The 18884-nt window shown below is 45.2% G+C and overlaps 1 protein-coding gene across 1 annotated transcript; it reads right to left on the reverse strand.

The window, feature by feature from the left end:
- Window positions 1-12817: 12817 nt before the first annotated feature.
- GFER (growth factor, augmenter of liver regeneration) lies at window positions 12818-18670 on the reverse strand. Its single transcript, XM_034784788.1, has 3 exons — window positions 18432-18670; window positions 17347-17558; window positions 12818-14975 (listed from the first exon to the last, which is right to left on the reverse strand). The coding sequence occupies exons 1-3, from the start codon at window positions 18642-18644 to the stop codon at window positions 14813-14815; spliced, it is 588 nt and encodes a 195-aa protein (XP_034640679.1). The 5' UTR covers window positions 18645-18670; the 3' UTR covers window positions 12818-14812.
- Between the last annotated feature and the right edge of the window lie 214 nt (window positions 18671-18884).

The following is an 18884-nucleotide window of genomic DNA, read 5'->3' on the forward strand; positions in this document are numbered from 1 at the left end:
TGTTACACCGCCTTTCTCCTTTTGCCCCTATCTGTCACCACAGAACTTACTATGTGCAATGAGAAAACAAGGAAATTCACAATCAAAACACCCTGAGTGACGATGAAGGTTGCTGGCCTATAGCTAATACCATCCACACAAGCATTCAGAACAGAGGAATGAACAGTTACGCAAATAAACTCCAAGCAGAAATCTCAGACATACTACATGCTCCTCCCAGCATGCAATCCCGATACTCCCGACACCACTGCTCAATCCAACAGCAAACCAAAGTCACAACCTTCCCACCCACCCACTGGTGGCCTTTATGGGTCACATGTAGAACATGTTGCCTTTTTAGAAACAGTTGAAGATATATGGGTTGTATGGATGGGTATGTCTACACTGCAATTAAAAACTCGTGGCTGGCCTGTGACAGCTGACTTGGGATCACAGGGTTGGGACTAAGGGGCTGTTTCATTGTGGTGTAGATGTTTGGGCTCAGGCTGGATATGGCTCCAGGACACTGCGAGGTGGGAGGGTCCCAGCAGGCTACAGCCCAAGCCTGAAGGTCTACACTGCAATTTAAACAGCCCCTTAGCCCGAGCCCGAGTCCACTGGCACAGGCCAGCCGCGGGTGTCTAACTGCAGTGTAGACATCCCCTCTGTGTTTATGGGATGTGTTGTGTGTTTATATGATCTATTGTACACATGTGTTTATGGGATGTGTTGTGTGTTTGTGATGTATTGTACATGTGTTTATGGGATGTGTTGTATGTATGTGTGTGCCAGGCTGTTCACCCCACACCAACCCTGAAGGGGTTAAGTTGGTGCAGCTAGGACCAATTAACTTTATTGGCTGCACCTGGTGGAGAATCTGGCTTAATTGAAAATGACTAATGACTGATAAAGCCCCTCTGTGGGGAGAAGCTGGCTAAGGTCTAAAGCCAGGAAGTTTGAAGAAGAAAGAGGCTGCAGTGTAGAAGCTGATAGTCACTCTCTGGGCTTAGAGAGGGAAAAGAAGGAAATCAGGATGTGGGGGAGAGAAGCCCTTGGTTCCTGGCCCTGAGGGAAGGGTTTACCTAGAAGGGTGGAGAAGAAAGCCTGTAGGAGGTGGACTAGGAAGCAGCCCAGGGAAAGAGCAGCAAGGTTAGAGATTGTGCATACGCTGACTGCTGATTTTAAGGTCCCAGGGCCGTAACCTGGAATAGTTGGCAGGCCTGGGTTCCTCTACCAGTCACTGAGAAGTGGCACAGGATTGTGGGAGATGCTAACCAGACAGCTGGTCCAGAGAGACTTAGATACTCCAGAGGGGTGGGATGGGGGGGCTGTATAATGACCTAGCTGGAGGGCTGAGTCCTGAGGAGAGAGAGGCTGCGGGGTGAGCGAATGACGGAAGGGGGCGCCAGACCCGATGAGAGCTGATTCCCCAAATGCAGCCATAAGGAGACGACTCAGGAGTGAGTATATACTGTGACAATGTGTTTATGTGATATATTGTACACATGTGTTTATGGGTGTGTGCATGTAGCAGAAACTACCCTTCTTTGGACACTGTGCAAAGTACCCATTTCTTTATGTATCTGTACCAGAGATCACATACTTTCTAAGTTTTCACACTTTCCACTGAGGACGGGAAAATCAATGCATTTAGTGAGTCATTAATTAGAGAATACTAAAGTGAGTTGTGAATAGGATTATATTTACATTTAGTGCGGTGCTGATGGTTTAAGAGACATGTTCATGGATGTAGGTCAGAGGTAAAGTTGCAGTTTTTGTTTGGAGCTAGACTAGGGAGCTGTGTTTGCAATATCAGTGTGTGCTGGAAGGTTGAGATTTCTGCCTGGAGGTTGCTTTCTGGTGATGTAACTGTTCATGATTTAGCTGTTTTACATTTGTTAGCAACTTATATGTTCACACAACATAGCTCTTTGTTTTTGAATGTACACTTATGATCCGCTACCCTCGGTGTAGTGATGCCAGTGGTCATGAATGGGTAAGATCAATACTAGAGTAGCTTTTAACATGAACCAAAAAATTCCCCCAAATCACACTGTGCCCCGATAGTCAACTTTGTACCTGTATATTATAAATTAATCTTTCTAAGGATGCATCTTCACCTTGGCAGTCCCTGTTCTAACTGTTGCTGTATGATCAGTGTTCCACTGACACAGCAGTAACCTCTTTGCATAAGACAAGGCTGTGAACAGATACTTTCTCAGTCTCAGAACAATGGATGATACTAAAATGTGGCAGGATTCATTGTGCGGAGAGGCAGCTTGGTCCAGTGAATAGGGTACTGGACTGCGAGTCAGGAGACGTGGTCATTGTTCCTGGCTCTGTGTAACTTTGGGCAAGTCATTTCACCTCTGTACCGCATTTCCCCTTCGGGTGACCAGATGTCCCAATTTTATAGGGACAGTCCCGATTTTGGGGTATTTTTCTTATATAGGCTCCTATTACCCCCTACCCTCTGTCCCGATTTTTCACACTTGCTGTCTGGTTACCCTATTTCTCCTCCACGCTCTGTCTTGTCTATTTAGATTACAAGTATTTTGGGTCAGGAATACTCTCTTATTATGTATTTGTACAGTGCCTAGCACAATGGGGCCCTAATTTTGGCAGGATCCTCTAGGCACTACTGGCATTAATTTCAGGACAAATAAATGTCCAGACCAAATTAAGTTTGGAGTCTTTGGAGCATGACCAAAGCACATAAATTAAGTTCTGCAGAAAGATCCCAGATCTGTGGCTTGTCGCTTTTCGCTCAAGTCTCATCTGTCTAACTTCTGCAGAGTCCAGTACATCCTATGCGATAGTTTATCATGTAGTGGCTTTAGTTTTCCTTCCCTGCTGGTTTTATGCTCATAATGCAGAACCGCTACCCATTGTAAACTGTACTTGTTATCCCATTTAATTTCATGTTGCTGAAAACCAGTATCAGGGTATACATGGCCAACCAACAACAGATAAGCTGGGGGCATGTCTGAAATGTCAGGCAGAAATCCAGCCCCTTCCCTATGTTGTAATATTGCATGACTGGACGGGGTCTATTTGCCTCTGAAGCACGCAGGATAAGTCTCTGTTGGAGAGAGGGTAGCAGACTGGCTAGCTCACTGTCCTGCCCCAGCATGACAGGTCCCATGTTCCTTCATGGCAGACCAGGATGGCTTCTTTAGAACCACAGTGTACTAGGTAAATACTTCACAAAAGCCCTGTGATATGTATTTACCCTGTGCAGATGGAATTCCCTCCCCCCAGAGAAGGGGCACAAATCGTTTGCACAGCCATGGGCTATAGCAACCACAGCCCACTGCGCCACTTCTATGTAGGGTTATGGCCAGTTGATCCTTGCAGACCGACCACGTTTTCATCACTTAGCTGACCCACCCCCAACAGCCCTCCATGTTTCTTGCAGCTAGAGTTTCCACAGGGCCCAGCTTCACAGTTCACAGGAAGCTGTGAGTTCCAGCTCCCCGTTGCAGGGCAGGAGTGGAGCAAGTGCTGTAGGATTGCATCAGTTCTGTTGTATCTGTTTGCTTTTCCTAGAATGCACAGCATTGCCAAACCATAGTGTTCAAAAACCAGGAGCTAGACTGCCCCCCTCTCCCCCAAAATCATGAGCCTTGAAGAAAAAAGGTGAGATTCTTTTTATTCGTTTTTTATTTCTGAGCTGTCAGAATGTGCTTGTCACATTTTCAAACTTATCTACAGACACAAGGTGCCTAATCATTTACCTCTCTTAAAAGATAACAACTGAGATGCTTACCTAATCACATGACTCCTGGAGCTGGGGCTTTAAGAAAAAACACCGAATATAGCAAGACTCGTGATAAAATTATGAGAGTTGGTAACACTGACTACATTGTGGTGGGAGATGAGACAGGTCTCCCCCCTCCACCCCCAAGATGGAGATAAAATGACTGCCTAGGAAGACTGCCTTCTGTGGAAAGGGATCTGGAGGTCATAATGGATCAGAAGCTAAATATGAGTCAACAGTGTAATGGTGTTGCAAAGAAGCAAACATCATTCTGGGCTGTATTAACAGGAGTGTTGTAAGCAAGACACGAGAAGTAATTCTTCCACTCAACTCCACGCTGATATGGCCTCAACTAGAGTATTGCGTCCAGTTCTGGGCACCACATTTCAGGAAAGATGTGGACAAATTGGAGAAAGTCCAGAGGCCAGCAACAAAAAAGATTAAAGGTCTAGAAAACATGACCCATGAGGGAAGATTGAAAAAAACTGGAGAAGACGACGACTGAGAGGGGACATAATAACAGTTTTCAAGTACAGAAAAGGTTGTTACAAGGAGGAGGGAGAAAAATTGTCTCCTCCTTAACCTCTGAGGATAGGACAAGAAGCAATGGGCTTAAATTGCAGCAAGGGAGGTTTAGTTTGGACATTAGGAAAAACTTCCTAACTGTCAGGGTGGTTAAGCACTGGAATAAATTGCCCAGGGAGGTTGTGAAATCTCCATCATTGGAGGTTTGTCTACCCTGCTCTTAAAATCACTTGTCAGGGATGGCCTAGATAATACTTAGTCCTGCCATGAGTGCAGGGGACTGGACTAGATGACCTCTCGAGTTCTATGATTCTATGATTGGAGCCTTAACAGCCTGCACACCCACAGTGCTCTAAGACCTGATTTGTTTTTGGGCATGAGCCCAGCACCTGGAGTTACTGCTTTGAAAGTAAGATATGGGAAGGAAATGTCAACATTAACCCCAGAGACTTGACTAATTAATCTTTCAGTTGGCCTGATGCAGATTTTCATAGCTGCAGTAAACTAAACTTAGAGCATGGGATAAAACACTCAGCAGCAACTGTTTTGCACTGAGATAAAATTCTTTGAGAGGAAAAGACATTGTAAAACGCATTCTTAGGCCTGATATGAGTATAAACGAGACCAATTGTTCTAAAGAGCCTGGTGCTGTGAATCTTTCATTTCTTAGAGGGTTTTAGACATTCAGAAGGCTACATGTATATAATACAAGACATTGATTATGTAATTACTGCAGGCCTCCCACCCTACTGACTGCTGAGTCTGGGGGCGTGTATACACTTGTTCTTGTCAATCCATAATTTATTCTTCTATCATTAAGAATTGCAGTTGTTTATTTTTTATTGATGGGTGCCCAATATGCGCTCATGTCCATTGGGGTGAATTCTGCTCCTAGCTATTCTTATGTAGCTTTCAGTGAAGTAGTTACTCCTGTGTCACTGAGGGGCTGGTCTACACTAGAAAATTAATCAACCCCGGTATGTTGCTCGGGGTGTAAAAAAGCCACACCCCAGACTGACGTAGTTAAGCTGACCTAAGTCCCCATGCAGACAGTGCGAGGTTGACAGAAATTCTTCCTTTGACCTTGCCACCACCTCTCAGAGGTGGATTTACTGCAGAGACCAGAGAACCCCTCCGATCGCTGTAGTACATGTTGCCACTGAAGGACCACCATGGCACAGCCGCTGCGCTGCAGGTGTGCCGCCGTAGCGTTCAGTCTAGACACAGCCCAAGAAGGGGATCTGCCCCTTCATCACTCAGGTCTTGTCTACACGCAGAAGTTATAGGATAGTTTATATCCCTATACTGCAATGATTGTGTCCATTCACACTGCTGTGCATACACGGGTCACTGGGGTAAGCGCCATTGCTTTTGAAGCAGTATTCACATTAGGCAGCCCTGTTTGATAGACGTGTGCTGTACACCGAGGAGGTATCCCAGGGTACCCAGTGCTGCCTTTAGGCTCTAAGCGTTCTGGAAAAATGTTGTGGCAGATTATGAGATACCACCCAGAGGAACTGTGAGACTTGGTTTAAACTCATTTGATCCCTCCTGCTGTACCCCAGAAATCATCTGGCTCTTGTTGGCCGACACCAACACCTGGAGATGTTCAGATATCCCTGTCATGGGGGCCTTGGGCGTTAGCAAAGCTGCCACATTGAAATTCTCCTGTATATTAATATAATCCATTTAGCTCCTGGAGTGTGGGATCTTGCTCCCATTGAAGTCAATAACCAAACTCCCACTGATTCTCATGGTCAGGCCCATAATGACGCCCTGATCTCCTCTCATGCTGCTTTTTAGGCTATGTCTATACTACAGATCTTACAGTGACACAGCTGTAAAGTCTCCCGTGTAGCCGCTCTTTAACGGCCGGCCGGAGAGAGCTCTCCTGCCGGCATCATTAACACCCTCCCCCATGAGTGACATGAGCGATGTCAGCAGGAGAGTCTCTCCTGCCCACTTAGCGCTGTCCACTCCAGCACTTGGAAATGTATGTCAGACTGGGGGCTGTTTTTTCACACCCCTGGCTGACAAAAGCTTTACCAATTAAAGTGCTAGTGTAGAGAAAGCCGTAGAACGGCTTGTCCATGCAGCGTAAAGGGCATCATCCCTAAAGACCAGATTTAGCACGGATTTCACTGGCCACAGGATCAGGCCCATATGAAGTATGGCAGCAGGCAACATAAGCCAATGTAACCAAATCCATTAAGGTCCTTGACCTCTTCCCTGCACCAGAGTCGCAGTGGACGATGTTTTTTCTCTGTCCCTGCTCTTACTCGAGATTAACCCAATCTATGGCCACATCTGCTTCATTGAAAGCCTAAAAACAAATTACCGATGTGAAACTCTTCAGCCCTGATGGCAATGAATTTGCAGTGAAACCGATTCAGATCGGCACTCGGAATAAGTTAAGAGTAAGCACTTTTCAGATGCTTGGCCCCTGCCAGCCAATGGGCCAGACTTCATCCATGGTATAAAGTCCAGTGACTTCAGCTAAACCACATCAGGCTGAATTTGACCTGGTCTGTTCAAGCAGATGGGGATGGTGATACAGCAAGTTCTCTGTTTATTACTGGACTGGCACATACAATTGCAATGCTTTGCCCTTTAGCAAATATAAACATGTTGTTGTTTATGATCATGCTGCTCTGAAATGCTTTGCTTGGCACCCACCAGCGTCTGAATAAAATTGCCTCATACAATTAGCCTCTGGGAAGATGGAAAAGAGCTAATGGAAATCTTTTCAGGGAGTGTGTGGGAATCCATGATGCACAGTCCCAGAGCTAATGGATTAGTCCACTGACAATACCGGAGCACGCTGTTATTCTAGAACTACATAGCGTCTTCCATTCCGGAGCATCCCAAAGTTACCTTAAGGCTACTTATATAATGTTCACTCGTCCACTGCTGAAATGCAGCCACCTCTGAGGTGGAATTCAGCAGCCATTTAATAAGCAGAAAACACAAGATGATATTTTTGTAAAAGGAGGGGAAGTGGAGAGTAACTTCTCTAATGGAAATTGCCAGGGGAATCTTGGTTCATTGCATTCTGCATCCCTAAGACGCTATTTGCACTAGACAGATGGGTTCACAAAACCCCAAGACTGGCCAAAAAAACCCCAGAGGATTTTATAACCACCACGGCGCGGGGGAGTTCTGGGGGTGCAATTCAATCCAGTGAACATGGTGTTTGTTCCTTCACTAAAGGTTTCAGAGCACAACACATTTTTGGGGGAGTTCCAAATATTGGATTTTCCAAACCTTTAATCTAGCCTGGCATGAGGCCAGGGCTGAATGTTGGTAGGTCAAGAAAGACTCAGATTCATCCGATTCACCGTGAAGTAAGGGAAAGCGGATCCCTAGCTGAACTCCATACACTCCATTAGATCTAGGGCAGCAAGTCCCATTCTGTGGAGAGCCAGTCCAAATAGTTGCTTTCTGCACTAGTCACCTGCTCTCTGTTCAGTACTCCAGCGAAGCAGGGATGGTAATGAGAACAGAGATGGACAGCTACAAAGACAAGGGGCAGATTCATGGTAGCCTGAGCGGTGATCTGACATGTGTAGCTACTACAGCTCTCATCTGAGCTACAGCGAACCATTAGGAACCCCTGCAAGAGGAGCATTTGCAGTTCATTTGGTTTTGTATTTCTCTGTTGCCTGAGAATACAAGGGCTGCCAGGCGAGGTCTGCAAAAACCTAGACATGGGTGATGAGGATGGGATCTGCCGTTACATTTTGAAAATGGGGAATGGCTATTTGTGTTTTAAATAATCATGCACTGTGAATACTAAAGGAATCCCTGGAGTTCAGAGGAAAATTGCAGCTTGACAAAAAAAACTTGTGGAGCCTACTTGTATTACAATAGCACATACTAAGTTCAGGACCCCACTACGCTAGGTGCTGTACATACTCAGAGAGAATCACAGTCCCACTCCCCAAAAGCTTATAATCTAAACAGGAAAGGCAGGGAGAATTTCCCCCATGTTACAGATGGGGAACTAAGGCCAGAGAGACTGACTTACCCAAAGTCACACAGGGAGTCTGACAGTGCTGGGAATTGAAACAAGATCTCCTCAGTGCCAGCCCTTTTCCTTACCCCCAAGGCCAGCCTTCTCCACTACTTTGCCCTTTGTCTTGTCATTTAAACTTGTCCAAAGTGAGCGTAAACCGTACCCAGTCACAATTCTCCACTTATTTACACCACTGGTAGCGTTTCACCCCAGCTGTAAATGACAAAGGCAGAGAAATGCTAGCTCTTGTCTACACCTAGTTAAGAGTCAAAGGGGGAAGTGCTCACTGTCACGGGCCAGTGCTTGTGTTTTAGAAAATACAGCTCAGTGCTTTAACAAAAGGGAGAAGCACTCTGCAGGGGCTGGGTGGAACGCCTGACTTGGTTTTTAAAGGGGGGTGGGGTTATTTAACATTGCCATTTGCTCTCTATCTCTTGCACCCATGCAAAGTCAGAGGGTCTTCCACACAAAGCAAGCTGTGGTCACTGCTCCTGGCTAAGAATGGTACACATCCTATTACGTTTGTTACCATCTCACCCACCTGTTATATCTGGTCTTTAGCCTGCAAGCTCTTAAGGCCAGGGACTATCATTTTCTGTTTGTACAACACTCAGCACAGTCAGGCCTGGCTTGTTTGAGGTTTCTAGGTGCTGCTGCAATATATATAAATATATATTTAAAATCATAATGAACTTCCTTGTTCTTGTTGAGACCTCAGCACTGTTCGCTGGTGCAGAGACAGCAAAACAGCGAGTTGACCAATGACTCTTATTGTTCAGATGAGATCCTGGTTGCAGCACAGGGGCTGAATTCAGCCCTGGCCTAGGCTGTCTTCAGGAAAAGGTAGGAGGCACTGATTGGAGAGGAATCAAGAGAGCCAGGAAACATGCTGATTCAATTGATCTCTTCTGCAGCCTCTGCCATGGGGTGAGGGATCTGTGAAGCAGACCATAACTTAAAGCTGCTCTCTGGCAGCAGGCCACCGAAGGGAGGAAGAAGCAGGACAGCCCTTCCCCCAGGGGTGGGAGGAGCTGATACAACACACAAGGACCATTAATGCCAACATTTATTTAGTCTGTAAATTCCTTGGGGCAGGGATTATCTAGGTAGTGTGGCATAGTTGCTAAAGCACTGGACTAGGACTCACGAGACCTGGGGTCCATTCCTAACTCTGCCAATAGCCTGTTGAGTGACCCTGGGCAAGTCACCTCACCCCGCTCTGCCTCAGTTTCCCCATGGGTAAAGCGGTTTGAGAACGGATGCTAAAAGCTATTATTATTTTTAGTTGTCTTTACAGAATCTAGCACCATTTGCAATGCAGCAAAAAATAAATACACCCCAGAAAAATCCTTTAGCTGAGAAAATGATTATAAAATGAGTAGATGAGGCAAATGCTTTTGAAGTGGCTTTTCCATTTCCTTATTTGCCATATGCTTGGAAGCAGTGGCTGGGTTCTTCAACATATTGGGAATAACTACTAGGAACACCAGGTAGAAAGCACGCTGGACATATTGTCTGGATCCTGGTGGGTGTTGCCTATGGTGCTGAGTGCAGATTTCAGCGACAGGCAGGGGAGTTCCCCCTCTCTCACTTCTCTCCATAAAAGGGAACAATGAAAGGAGCAGTGCACATGGCAGGTAACCACAGACTCAGGGTGAAAATCAACATGTCATTGGTTTGAAGAGTAACAAATGAGAAATTCCCTCCCACCATCCACAGAAAAGGGACAAGTAGCAGGCAGAAACCCAGGGGTGGCTTGGACAGTTTCTGTGGTGATCTAAAAGCATGAGAAAAAAATGGGGAAGTCAAGGAAATATATGCTCTGTTGCCCTCCAGTGGCTACTTGGTTGAAATGCAAAAGAACTCTTCTGCAGAGCTGATACAAACTTCAACATCATGGTGTAGCTGAGATCCTAAAAGGGGTTGGGGTGGGCAGTGCTGTAGGGGCAAGCGTGATCGTGTTTCATGCATGAGAAGAAAACTTGGCCCAACAGAGCTTTTACATGGAAGGATGGATTGCTGTAACATCAAGGAAATGCAAACACCTGTGCCGGCACAATGCACAGAAATAACACTTTGCGCTGACAGAGCATCTTTCAACATGGGCACACAGCGAGGCAGTGGGCATCAAGAACAGACCCCAGGAGTCCCGCCTACCAGGCCCTGATCTAATCACTGCCACTCAGGTTGCAGGGTTTTCCACTGGAGAAGTCTTTCATGCAGTGTACCCAGGAGGGCTCCATTACAACTCTTGGTGCTGTAGAAGCTTCTGATTCACTAAGCACTGATAGACCAAGATTATCACATGCCCAAGGCAGGGAGAACAGTTTCAAAGCTAGGCAGATAAAATACTGGTGCTGCTGGTTATCTTTGTTACTGGAAACTTTAAGAGGAATCATAAAAATGAAGTTGATGGCTCAAGGGATTAGTAATAGCATATGAGCATTGGTTCAAATTTGACCTAGGTTAGTAGCAAGCAACAACCCTCAACCTGTTAGCTGCTTGGTGATCGACATGAATGAGTCAGTGTTTTCATTCCCAGTGGATACTGCCCACATCACAACTACCTTGCAGGCAATCTCCAGAGAAGTGCTGGGTATTGGATATCCATGGAGACAGCGCTTGTGCTTTCATTCCTGCAAGCAGACCCTCCACATCAATGCACAGTGGAGGGGGAGCTTGCACCGCCATCCCCTGTGCTGTAGGCAAGAGGCTTGTAGGGCTAGGAAACCAGCACTCTTTTTTTTTAAAGCACAGAGCATAGTTCCTGTCTGCAGCAGTCAACATAAGATGGATATCATGAAATTGCAGCAGGGAAGAGGAGATTCCTAACATTCGCTGACACAGGTTTAAAGGGTAAAAAAATCAAGGGGTAGAACTATCCCCAGTGCTCTAGCTGTAAAGGAGAATATTTACACCCAATACGCTGCACAGAAACAGATCATCCTTGGGAAAATCGTAGACGTTGTCCCTCCCAAAGCTTCAGTCAGCATCCCCACGGATTACTTGCCAGCGATGGGAGGCAGAGCGGCCTTATTCGGGAGTTAGAGGATTCCCTTGTTGCTCCGATCTCTGTTCTGCAAGCCCCACCACCATTGTGAATGCAAACTGGCCAGCGAGAGCAGCACGTTATTTGTGATGCTAAATGCTGCAAGGAGCGGTGTTGGAATTGTACCCCAGGTGATCATTAAGGAGCACCTGCCTCTCCTCACCCTAGTTCATCGCATAATGGGAAGTCCTGTTGGGGCTGCGGCCTCCCTCATTCTGGTGGCAGCACAGGGGAGCTTGAAGCCGGGCAGCTTGCATGTAGTTAACATGAATATCCCCTTTACATGGGTTACTAGCCACGATGGATGAAAACTCTGGACACCTGTCTGCTTGAGTTGTGCCACGTTTCAGTTGTTCTGTGGTGCAGTTACAGGTCTGGTCCTGAGAGGGTGTGTTGAATCCACAATTTGTCTTTCACTGAGTCAATGAGAGTAGCAGGTACTCTGCCCTTAGCCAAATTAGGGCAAAAATTGACAGGCAAGAACCTTGCCTACTGAATAACTTCATGTCTATGGCCCCTTTCACTGAAGGGAATCACAGCACTTTACTAGCATTAATGATGCCTTCTAATAACCCTGTGGGGTAGGTTTAATTCCATTTATTGTTTCTCAGATGGGGATACAAACACAGGCCAGGAGGGAGGATAGCTCAGTGGTCTGAGCCTACTAAACCCAGGGCTGTGAGTTCAATCCTTGAGGGGGCCATTTAGGGATCTGGGGCAAAAATCTGTCTGGGGATTGGTCCTGCTTTGAGCAGGGGGTTGGACTAGATGACCTCCTGAGGTGCCTTCCAACCCTGATATTCTATGATCTGTTCTCTTCATAGAACCCCATGGAGTGGAGAAATCAGAGATGAAATAATTTGTCCAATTTTGAAATAGATAGGAATACTGATTCTTAGAACTACATTCATCATATGCATTAAAAGATTAAAAACTCATGCTTTTTCCCTCCCTACATGACTACAAACATCCTAAAGAAATTGCACAAACAAGATCAAAATGTTAGATGTGACCTTCAATGAGGGAAAAAAAACATGAAGCAAAAGCAGAGATATGAAATTAGGCTTGAGAAATACATGGCAAATGAAAGCAGTCATGTAAAGTGTAAATATAAAAGAAAAAAGAGAACACTAACTTTTGCTATTGTTACCAGCTAACCACTCAGCGCTGTTACAATCTGCTCTATTAACAAACAAGTAGCCAGAATTTGCTGATGAGCGAATGCACTAGGCAGATGTTAACTGAGGATATTGAATTAAGCACTGTTTTGAGATCTGCAGAGGAATGTTAGTGGTGCACAGGCCTTGTGCTGATCCTCTGCCCAGGTATGAATTTCACACTATTGTAAATATTTGATTCTGAGGGCGAGATATTTGGAGTGTATTGGTTCCAAGAAGCTAAACATACACTGAGACACTTTTAATGAGCTTTTTTTAATAACCTGAATCATGTCCTGAAGTCCCAATTCAGTTAAATCATAAAAATGATATGAAATCAAGCTTCAGTTTAATTAGAATGAAAGGTTACACATAGGATCAATATTGCAGACAGTGAGATAAAATACACCACCTGCTGAATGCAACTAACTTGGGAAAAAACACAGTATGGTATTGTTTTAACAGGTCTGGGTTGAAAGGGTAATAGAGGGTCAAATCATCTGAACACTTTCTCAAAGCTTTGATTGTTTATATGTTCTCCAAGGAGCCCTAGGTCCCATAGTCTCAGGATCAGATGTTTGCTAACAGGAGGTATTAGCCCCTGTTCACTTACAGAGATGCCACCCATTACAATTTCCATGCCACCCCTGATCTACTTCCATAAATCACTGCTTATGTTGAAGTAGCTCAGGAGACGACACACTTAGGATGCTCACCAAAAAACCCCAAATAGTTTTAAAACATCAGCAGAAAATAGAGACCCAGAAGATACTGTCACAGTTCACACAATGTCACATGACAATTTGGTACCCAGAAATCCGTATAAATTTAAGGAAAAAAGACTGCATGCTATATCTTTAATATCTTGCAATAATTCTAACAATTTAAATCTGTCTACGTAGACAAAGTCCAGCAAAGCAACTAAAGTATTTTAAACAAGCGGTTTTTATTTCACGTTCATCTGAAATTCTCTCTCACCACCACCCTCTCTCTCTCACACACACACACACACATACACACACACACACATACACACACACAAAGAGTGCAGACCTAGCGGCCCAATACACAGTATGGAACTTGACCAGTTACTAGGGGTGAATTTCACACCATGCACCACTTTAAGTCCACAATGCAGGGCCTAGGTATTATTTAAGACTAACACAAGACAAGTGGGATTTAAATGCTGCATAGAATTTAGAGCAAAGGTCCTGCCCAAGAGAGAATTTCACCTTAGGAGCATACAGACCAGTCCAGTCTGTGATTATCTATCAAGGATTTCAGAATACAGACAGTATTTTACCACTCTTATATGTAAAACTCATCTGAATTGGCTTCATTACAACCAGATAACACACACACACACACACATCATTGCAACCACTTCTACACACAACAAAAGTTCACGGCAGAGATTAAAAATAAATATATACGTTAAAAGCAGGTGGTTCCATGGGAATTCTTACATCATGCGCCTAATGAGCCCAAACAATTAGCAATCAAATCACAATGTTTAATATCCAGCTAATTAATTTGTGCCATTTGTTCTACCTGAGGTTTTTGTGCTTCTTTCTTTTTTCTTCCTGCAATGCCCTCTTGAAAGATTAGATAAAGGAACATACAAAATGAGGATATTCATCATGGCTGGAATGAGAGACCTGGAGTCCATGATTTGTAATGTTTAAATAAAATCTTCCTGCCTTGAGGCCTTTTAGCAAGTAAGTGGGTGGTAGGTGAATTAATGGTTAAATAGCATTAACAGACAACAGCTCATAGACTTTGGAAGAAGAGATCAAGGATGACACAGAAGGCACAGAATGGAGCACTTATGGATTTGTATTGGGGTGCCAGTTGTAAGACCAGCAGAACAGGCTGAAGTGACACAGAGGAAGAAAGGCACTGCCTAAAACTTGAAGGCAATGTTTACAGATAAACAAAAACGTAGACCAGGAGAAGGCTAAGACTATGTAAAAAGTGAAAGGAACAGGAGTCACGAGGTGCCCCTAGAACTATAGAAATTGAGAGACTTTTCCTTACTGTGAACTGTCCCAGTGACAGAGTTTTGCAAGTTTCTGGCAGTTCCTGTGGCACATGTATGGTCCCAGTCCCAGCTGGGACATGACCATATATTAGTTACCCCCTAAAACAATATTCTGTTGGGATGAGATCTCTGAGTTGCCTTTTAGAGCAGGAGACACATTTATTTCCACAAGTCATGGCAGCCACACATACAAACTATTGAGCTGCAGCTCCTTGTACTGAGTTCACATCAGGGATGATTCTTATTATACTAGAATTGGTCTGATTTCCTGTCGAGTCTCTACAGATTAATCACAGGAACCATCTTTCCAACCATCTCGCCAGCGTTCATCCACCCGGGAGCAGTCGAATTCAGACTTCCCCAACTTCCTGTTGATGTCATTATGAAGCAGGCATAGCCACTGGGATAAATTATTCCTGCTTCTGGCATCAGGCTGATTTGTGCGTAATCTGCAGAGGGAAGAGGAATCAAATGCTGTTTACTACTTTATAAGCAGTGATTTCACTCTCCAAAGCAGGTGTGTGGCCCACAGATGGTCAGAGCCTCTCTCATCCTCTATTTTGAGATGTCTCACAGAGACCATAAAGGCCAGCATACCGAGATCTGTATTCATTGCAGGCTGCACCTCCACATTAACGGCTGCAATTGGCTTGGATGCATGTGAGTTAGGGGCACTCCTGAAGCTCCTTATCAGTCACATCCTTGGTTGGGAACAAATTGGATGCCAATCAAAACAGTTTATCCATGGCAAAAGTATTCAGGCTCATCAATAATTTGATTTGAGAGAATCTCTTGGCAAATTAAGTAAATAATAATGAGCATCTTTTCTATATTGGGCTCCATCAAGGTGTTTTAGTCACTAACGAGCTCTCAAATACAAAACTATCTTTTTTTGCACTAGATAATTCCATTTGTGGGTAATGAATTGGCTTGGGTGTACAGAAGATGTAGCTCCGCCCTCTAGCAAACAGAATATATATCAGCCCTCCTCATGTATTGTATTCACCCATTCCTTCTACTGCCTGAGCTAGCGTAAGCTGATTCTTTCAGTCACTGAGGCAAGGCTGTTTTGGGAAGCTCAAAATCATTGATTCTATTTCCCCAATGTGACACAGGCTGGCTAGCAACCACAGAATCTGCATTATGCAGTTGCTAATGGTGATAAATAGGTACCCCTCCACAGCAGTAAAAATATCATTACTGGAGTAGCTTTTTAAGATCTGTTTGCTCCGGTAAAAGACAAGAGGATTTCTCATCTCCATGTAACAAATAGGAAGCTCTGTACTGAATCTTTAGTCACCTTTTGAAAGAAGCACGCAAACATTTCTATAAACTTCTTCATGCAGTTCACTTTTCCTGCTAGGTTAGGATATTGATTTGATACCAGAGATTCTTAGCTTTGTGTGACGCTGTATGGAATATGTGGAACACTTTATAATAGTGTTAATAGCAATATTATAAAATTGCAAGGAATCTGACCAGATATGACACGTGGTATCTGTTAAAATGTTATGATTGGCCAAGTTAATCTTGTTTATATGTTTGTATCATCTTTTTATTGTGAGTTATAGATATGTATGGTATATCCATATTTCAAAACTTGTGCTGTGTTTCTGGGGGACACCCCCACTCAGATTGGCATCAGCACTGCCTAGCCTGTCATCAGTGGTACAATGAAGCCATGGAAAGGAGCCTGGGGATACACCTTGTGAGTCAGCAAGACATGTAAGGGCATGCCTGTGGACAGAGAACTCCAAGGCTTTTCCATGCCATGTGCTGTGAAGCTTGTGTTTGGGACAAAGGAAGTACAAGCCACATGGCAAAAGAACATTTTGTCTTCGTTCCTGCTTCTTACCTCTGGAGTCACTTTTCTACAAATGAAGTTCTGAACAAAGGACTGAATAATATAATATAATAATAATATATGGAGATATACCTATCTCATAGAACTGGAAGGGACCTTGAAAGGTCATCAAGTCCAGTCCCCTGCCTTCACTAGCAGGACCAATTTTTTTTTTTTTTTTTGCCCCAAATCCCTAAAGAGCCCCCTCAAGGATTGAACTCACAACCCTGGGTTTAGTGGGCCAATGAGCTATCCCTCTCTCCTTGAATGACCCATCCAAGCTGTGGATGTGTTCCAGAGGGACTTTCAAGCCAGTGAACTCACCAACACTGCTAAGAACCTGATATATGGACTTTGTAGTCTCATGTATGTACCTAATTGCTTTACCATTTAACAACTCTCTTCTTGTTCTTTTTTCTTTATAATAAACCTTTAGTTTTAGACACTAAAGGATTGGCTGGCAGTGTGGTATTTTGAGTAAGATCCAACCTAATATTGACCTGGCAACGTGGCTGCCCTTTGGGGTTCAGAAGAACATTTTGTATAGTGAGCTGGGAATGAGTGACAGGGGATGGATCACTTGATGATTCCCTGTTCTGTTAATTCCCTCTGGGGCACTTGGCATTGGCCACTGTTGGAAGACAGGACACTGGGCTAGATGGACCTTTGGTCTGACCCAGTGTGGCCATTCTTATGAGCCTGGTTCGAACCAGCAAACAAACCAAACTCCTTTCACTAGTTCTTGGAGCTATTGTGCTATCTGACAGCAGTAGAGTGTTTGTCTTCTGAATGTATATGTCCTGTCTCCTTGTTTATGATTTATTCAATCAGAAAACTACACTTTTGCAACACAAAATTCAATACACAATAGGCATAAAGATACCAACTACTGGAAAAGTTGATCTCCAAACCAGACCATTAGAGTCTAACACTTTAGGTTGATCTCTTACCTGTAGATATATTTTTAAAAGACTCACCTTTCCCTCAGATCTTCTGCACATTCATCACAAGGGAAAAACTTGGAAAATAAGTTAATGAACTGTGTCATATCTTGCTGCTGGGAATTGCTTGGGTGATCTGGGTAATATGCTGCCATAGTGTGAAGGAAAGACCATGTGTTTCTCCCAAGTTCTTCTCTGTCTAGAGGACAATCTGGAGGCTTCTCCTTCTCCTCTTCAACATATGCTTCCTGGGTCAGAAAAATAAGAGGGTTATATGTGCACATTGTACTCGGGATAAAAAATGAACATACCTTACACTAACCCCATAAGCTTTGTGTTTCTAGCGCACCTTCAATTGAAGGCCTACACAGATATTAGTTAATTAAACCTCCTTTTAAATGAGGTGGACAAATATGATTACTCCCCTTTTTGTTGATAGGGGCACAGGGAGGTTAAGTAATTTGCCTATAGTCTCATATTCCTTCTGTCCATCAACCATGGCCTGAGAAGGGGAGATTCTAGGTGGGGGGTGTCTCATTCCTACCCCTTGTCAACCATAGCCTGTGAAGGAGAGTTCGGGTGTGTGTGTCTCATTTGGACTCCCCCATTAACCATTGCCAGTGAAGGACTGTGCTGGGGGGTGTGTGTGTGTGGGGAGAGGTTCTCATTCGTACTCCCCCATTAACCATTGCCGGTGAAGACAAGTTTTTTTTTTTGGGGGGGGGGGTTGCTTATTCAGATCCCCCCATCAACTATTGCCTGTGAAAGGGAGTCTCATTCCTATCCCCATCAACCATAGCCTGTGAAGGGCTGTGCTGGCGGGGTGGGGGGGGGTTCTCCTTCATACTGTCCTGTAAGGGGAGTCTTGGGGAAGTGTGTGTCTCACTCATATGCCCCTCTCCATCACTGAGTGAGGGGAAAGGGGGCTCACTCGTACTCCCCTGCCAACCATTGTCTGTGAGGAGAGGGATTCTGGAGAGGGGTCATTCCCAGGGGGTGGGGAACTCGTGAAGGGAACCATCCTCCCCCTCGCGGCGGGAGGGGCAGGGGGATCGCTCATGTCTCCTCCCAGCCCCTCCCGCGCTGGGGAGCGGGGCGCTGCTCCCCGGCCGCCCCCTCACCCCGCTCGGCGAGGCCGTCTGCTTCCGTTGCTCCCGGATCCAGCTCCTGAAATCCGTGCAGGCCCGGCACGGCTTCTTCCGGGGCTGCGGCTCCGCCCCGGCGCCGGGCGGCCCGGGCAGGGGGAAAGGGAAAGGGCCGGGGCCGGCAGACGGGCCAGAAGCCGGGTTTTCTCTACGCTCACTGGGCGCCGCCATCTTGGAACCGCAATGCATGTTGGGCCGGGTGGCTTTCTTCACCCCCTGCTGCAACTGCTCGCCTGGGGCAGGGGAGGCGGCCGGGGAGAAGGGAGAGATGCCTCTGAGTGAGGGATGGAGGAGGAGGGAGCAAAGATGAAAGGGAGGAAGAGGTGAAGGAAACAGAAAAGAAAAAAGAGAAAACATTCCCTTGGGGGTTTCCCTTTTCCGCTGGCCTTGGCCCACCCTAGAGCAGCAGCTACAGAGAGTGAAACTGAA

Source organism: Trachemys scripta, chromosome 10 (assembly GCF_013100865.1).
Source record: "Trachemys scripta elegans isolate TJP31775 chromosome 10, CAS_Tse_1.0, whole genome shotgun sequence".
Taxonomy (NCBI): Eukaryota; Metazoa; Chordata; order Testudines; family Emydidae; genus Trachemys; species Trachemys scripta.

What these genes read in the sequence shown, in the direction of transcription:
- GFER (XM_034784788.1), bottom strand. Translation starts at nt 18,644, where the DNA reads ATGCATTGCGGTTCCAAGATGGCGGCGCCCAGTGAGCGTAGAGAAAAC. An exon ending in AGACGGCCTCGCCGAGCGGG is followed by an intron (nt 17,559 to 18,431) that starts GTGAGGGGGCGG and finishes TTTCTGACCCAG; the next exon opens with GAAGCATATGTTGAAGAGGA. An exon ending in GCAGAAGATCTGAGGGAAAG is followed by an intron (nt 14,976 to 17,346) that starts GTGAGTCTTTTA and finishes TTCCCTCTGCAG; the next exon opens with ATTACGCACAAATCAGCCTG.